General features: G+C 39.3%; 1 protein-coding gene across 2 annotated transcripts in view; it reads right to left on the reverse strand.

The window, feature by feature from the left end:
- HGF (hepatocyte growth factor) overlaps nucleotides 1-5,425 on the reverse strand; it is a 116,577-nt gene extending 111,152 nt beyond the window's left edge. For both annotated transcript variants that reach the window (XM_030217049.1, XM_030217048.1), the window contains exon 1: nucleotides 5,283-5,425. In XM_030217049.1, coding sequence (XP_030072909.1) covers nucleotides 5,283-5,328 — 46 coding nt within the window. In that variant the 5' untranslated portion in view covers nucleotides 5,329-5,425. The remainder of the gene's footprint in view (nucleotides 1-5,282) is intronic.
- Between the last annotated feature and the right edge of the window lie 575 nt (nucleotides 5,426-6,000).

A 6,000-nucleotide genomic window follows, 5' to 3' on the forward strand; every position in this document is an offset into this window, starting at 1 on the left:
TTTCAGCACCATCAGAGGGAGGTCTTCAGCTGGCGAAGCTTGGGTTCCCCACTAGCTAGCACTAAATATGTGCTGCTGTTGGGTGGGCCTGAGCCCTAAGTGGATGGGCCCCGGCCCACCCAGGCCCACCTGTGACTATGCCACTGCTCTCCCCCTTCCCCAACACCCGAAGACAATAAAAAGACTCCTGTAGGTTCCCTTAGATTCAATACGGCTTACAATATAAACGTTTAGATTTAGCGCCTAAGGACTTGCCTGTTTACTCAGGAACATCACTTCCAGTTGATAAATCTTGAAGGGTCTTTGGAGACATATTGGATGCTTCACTCGCTATGGAATCACAGGTGAAGAGATTATTTACAATTGTAATACTTAAATTAAGACAGCTTCCTTCTATTAGATCTTATTTTTCAGGTGATCATTTTGGATTATTTGTTCAGTTAATGATTCTACCACATATTGATTATTGTAATGCTTTGTATTTGAGAATATATACTATACTAGTAACCAACTTTTTGAGCAAGCGGATGAGATAGAGTTTCCCTTTGATGTTGCAGTTAGATTGGTTTCCAGTCCAGTCTCAGATTCATTTTAAGATTGCTGGTATAATCTTCAACACATTTCATGGCTTGAGTCCACAGTATTTTTTATGCCCCTTAGATATTCCTGTGACATGGTATGGACGGGCAGACTGGACCTGCCTTCAATTCTTTTTGTATTTCTAGTTAAAATCATCCAGGGGCTGCAATCGTTTTGTTTTTGAAGTTCCTTCCAATAGAGGAATCTGTTACTAGTGTATTTCTGACTCTTCTTTCGTATTCAAGCAGTTAAGTTTTGGAATGATATACCAGGCTGTGACCATAATACTTTCTTTAACCAGATAATCATGAAAGCAAGAATGATGTCTCTTAGCAAGTTATCCCTCCTTGGGTCTATGGCCCAGTGTGCCTGATCCACTTTCACTTCTGGCATTTCTGTTCCCAGCACTTTTTAAACTATCGCTGTGCAGTCTTTATAAGCTGTTGTTTCAGGTACACCACTTATCTGAATTTTGCTTCATCTGGATCTGTTTTCCAGTGCTTCAGCTTTACTCCTCAATTCTCGATTCTCCTTTTACTCATGGCTTCCTGGGAGGGCTTTAAGTCCCCCACGTCTTCTTCACATTTATTGATCTTGTTTTCCAGCTACTCCTGCCTGGAGCCCAGCTCACTTTTCTCTTTTTAATATCCTCCAGAGCCTCCTAAATGTCTTGTCTCAGCATCTGAAACTTCTGTTTTAAGTCCCCCATCGACCTTTTTAGAACAATATTCTGGAATGCATGGCCTGGCCTCTCAATATCCTCTGAGTCCAAGCTCTATACCACCATTTTCTGAGCCTCAAAAGTGCTGCCTTGCTCTCTTGCAGACCCAACATCCTGAGCAATTTCTGATCTTTCGCAGGATGCCATTGATTAGGACTAAGGTTGGAACCACTTTTAAATCAACTTTCTGGGATGGTCCAGGGGAGGGGGGCGGGGGTTGTGCTATTTAAAGTAAGCCTATGTGGAGCTTTAGTTTCATACCCATCTGAGGCTCTGATGTCACTTCCTCTGTTACATAATTATGTTAAGGACATTTTGAGAACTTAATAAGGATGATTAATTACAATCTGTTCTATGTTTCAAAGACTTGGGTAGTGAAAGTGGAGGGTGGTGATGGCAGAATTAGATTCCCTTGATTTGACTGTTTTATTTTGATTTTTGAAATATCATAAGATGCTACTTCTTATAATGCTACCCTCTAAGTCACACTGTTAGAATTTGCTCAAGGCCCTCTCTGTTATTGGGTAAAAAAAAGTCCCATATATTTGTGTTTGTAAGCTCCCAAGTTTATTTCCATTTTGATATACCATCCATTGGAATGACCCTCTGAGCGGTTTACAAAATCATACATATAAAAACAAGCATCAAGGAAAGGAATGCCAATATTGTAGGAAAGGGTAAAACAAACTTAAATCAGAAAGGCAAACACACACAAACAATCCTAAAAACATATTATCCAGTGCCAAATACGCCAATCTCAATCAGCAGCAAGCCCGCGAAAACAAGCGAGAGGCATATTATACCTGGAAAGCAGCATGAAACAAAAACCTAAAACTTGAAATGATTCCTCAAGCTGTAAATGCAACGGAAGGACATTGAGGAGAGGGAAATTTGTGCTCCCCGTAAAGCTGCCTGTAAATCTTGGTGGAGACTTTTATACAGCAAAATCTGTGCAGTTTTTACATATTACTCTCATTCTATCAGCTTCACATTAATTTTTTTTTTTTTACTAGCTTTCACAAATCATTTTTAGAAACACAGGGCCTGGTGGCCAGTGGTGGCAGATGCTGGATTAAGTAAAGAACAAGGAGCTTTGTGTATATTATAGAAAAGGATCTATGTCGGCGGATTGTACATGTTTCAATCAGGACATATCAATTCTGATTTCTACATTTTATCTAAAGTGTGCCTGTGCTCATATAAACCATCCAATTATCAAATGAATATCATTGTTTTGATTTCTGTCCTCATTCCACCCTCCTTCCATGCCTTCAATAGATAGATGGTGCTGGGATAGTTAGACGTATTTTCACACAAATACTAGCCATAAATATTTTGAGTATCTATAGATAGGAAGTTATACATTTACTTAACTTCCCTTGAAAATTCACACTAATTATATTTTGAAAACATTATTCAAAATTTAGCTGTATAATATCAATTATGACTATGTAGCAAATTAATTAATGAGCAATAACAATGAGATTATAGAACTCATCAGAAACCATTATAAAATCAGGATATAGTCCGCACAAGGCACTTTCAACGGACAAGCTTGAATCTCCAGCATAACTGCAAGGTAGACGGATCTTGGGAAAATAAGGATCCAGGTACTATTCCTTTGAAAATCTCCTGCAAGTTCTGTGTGTGTACTATGAGCCGGATTCAGTAAATGGTGCTCCAAATTCAGTGCCGGAAAAATCAGTCAAAGCGCCAATTCCCACATTTAACTTAGGCACCAGATTTACACCTCCTGAAACCTGGTGTAAATGATGCTTTCCAAGTTAGGTACACCGAGGCTGTATTCTATAATTATGCATGTGACTTTTAGAAGGACCCTGACCTGCCCCCTTATCAATCACGCACAACTACAGTTAGATGTCATGCCTTTTAAAACAGCACCCAGCCAGCTTTTAATGAGTTCCAATTAACATCAATATTTGGTTGTTAATTAATTTGCATGTGCATCTGGGGTTATACACAGACATATACTGATGCCCCATTTATTACAGCAGGGCACTTTCTCCTGAATTTTCTACATGTGGTCCAACATTGGCTGCTGATCCAAGATATGCATCCAACTAACTTGGCTAAAGAGCCAACCAGTGCCAATAATTGGGCACTAATTGGATGCTAATTGGCTGCTAGCTGTGCGCACATTGTGCTTTGTACTACTCTATAACAATATGCATCCAAATCTCATAGCGTGCAACCCAAAAGGAGGTGTGGCCATGGGCAAATCAGGGGCGTTCATATAATTTGCGCACAGTGTTATAGAATATCAGGGGTCTGCACCCAATTTGGGCACCAGGAATTACACGTGGTTTCAGCAAGTACAAGTTCTGCTTCCCAAATTTGGGCACTGAAATCAGCACTCAATACTAGTCTATAATTGCTGACTGATAGAATAGAATTTAGCGCCTTGTTTTTGGCGTTGATTTTTCAGCCCCCACTGTATCTCCCGCCCTTTACTTTGGTGAGTTCAACACTTCTCACCTCCATGGACACCGTTCAAGTCTTTATCTGCCGTCATTTACTATGGTAGTGACTCAAAATAACGTTTTCACAGTTCAACAACTTAAAAAAGAATTATTCCAACAGCTAAGGTAGGTTTGTGCAATTGTTCTTCTGCTATAATTTTGCAAATATAAAATTTAAAATACATTTATAATACAGAAGCAAATATGGAAGAAATCTTTGCACACACAAGCCGTCCTGAGAAATTGTAGCAGGCAGCTTCTCCTTTCCCCCATAAAACGAGAGTTACTGTGCATAAAGTAGACTGGAAACGCATTTGCCTCAGAAACTGTTCAGAAAGCACCAGCCACAAACTAACCAAGCAAACCCGGTGAGACATAATGAGCCCATCTATCTCTGGAGGACACTTTAACACCTTCCAAACTATTTATATACATATAGAGATAATATACACCATGATTTTAAAAAGACAATTCCACATTTATTTTTCTGAAATGTCTTCTGGCCACTTATGATCATTGCATTTGTTTGAAATTCTAATCCTGCTCAAATCTGTTTTTACCCAGTTTAAAAATAACATTAAAAGAACTAGAAAAATCACTGGTGTTCTCATAGTTTTTGTTCATTTGTGTTGACTTTCCAGAAAAATCCAAGCTGCCAGACCTTGCTCCTTAATTTGCTTCAGTATTGTGTGGATCTATCCACAGCAAGAATAAAATTGCGATTATAATCTCACCACCATCTGCCAACCTATACCAAGCCTGCAATGATGAGCCAGAATAGTGAAAAACAGTGCCACAGCTCACGTATCAATCACACTGATGTGCATGATTAACACAACCTGTAGGAAAGACACTCAGGAAAAAGCATTACAGCACAGTGCTGACAAAAACCACCTCAGTCAGACGTCAGTTCTGGGATTGTAATTTAAATGCTCCAGAAATGCAGCAAAGAGGAAGTTATTCTACTCAGATTTTCATGCACTTTGCATTCAGAACACAATTTGGAATTTTTAAAATCTGATTAATTCCTGCAAAAATCATCTAATGTTCATAGAAAAGTTTGACTTTCATCTTATCTACCTGCATTTGTTAATCAATAATATGCAATGAATAGTTCCATTTTTATAAACATTCCTAATTAAATGTATTTGATTATGCCATAAAACCAGCCAATTACAGAATAGAGATTCTGCTCAATCTATGCCATATTACCACATAGTCTCTGCTGAATTCTCCATTCTGTAATGGACACCATTCAGGAGTGACCGGTGTTGATCTACTGAGCTGTATCACTTTGTATTTTCTCTTGCAATGACATCTGCTCTGCTAAAGCACTGCCTTTATTCATGCATTATACTTTGCTAATTTATCTCTTAGGCATAGTATAAGTCTTCAAAAATAACTTGCACAGCAACAATGCTTCAAATCACAAAAGGTAGATTATGCTAAGTCTCCGAGCAATCTATTAAAAATGCCATCGTCCAGCTTAACAGAGAACTGACCTGCAAATGTGACAAGGAGCAGAAGTAGAAGTTTGCTGATCCACATGTTGGTGACACTGGCAAGACCAGAACGGTGACAAGCTGCTATGCCAGGAAGCACCGAGTGACAGCTTGAGCTGCTGCTTATATTCCAATGACCTAAGTTTGTTGTGTAATTAACTGGAAAATCTTTCTGAACTATAGATCTCCCTCTTACGGTAAAAATCTGTGTTTAAACAACATCCTTTAACTCTTCCCCCTCCCCTTCTGCCAAGCACCAGAAAACAGAAAGCCTCATCCCACTTTTCCTGAGCTGGGAAGGGAAGCTGAAGTGGCCTTGTGCCAGCAGGGCTTAATCACTTCTCTTACTCTCCACTTGCACTCAGAGTAGCGAGGTCAGAGGCTGGATTACGACTTCCATGCCCTCCCCCAAGTCTCTGCAAAACCAAAATGAGAAAGACATCATTTGGTAGAAGCAGATTAAAGAAAATACATTGCACTTTATGCTCGCTTATGTAACATTATCTGCTGTAGTAATTGACCACAGGAATGTTAGCTGGATTCAGTCTTCTAAGAATTTGATCTTTTAGATTTTTATGCTTTTTAGTTGTAAATTCAGTCATTTGAAGATGAATGTCTCAGAGGTCGGGCTTATCCCAGGGCCGATTTAGAACTGACTGATTGAGACAGTATCTCAGTGCTGCAAGTTGAGTTGAGCTCTCATCTCCCAGCTCTGTAA

Source organism: Microcaecilia unicolor, chromosome 10 (assembly GCF_901765095.1).
Source record: "Microcaecilia unicolor chromosome 10, aMicUni1.1, whole genome shotgun sequence".
Taxonomy (NCBI): Eukaryota; Metazoa; Chordata; class Amphibia; order Gymnophiona; family Siphonopidae; genus Microcaecilia; species Microcaecilia unicolor.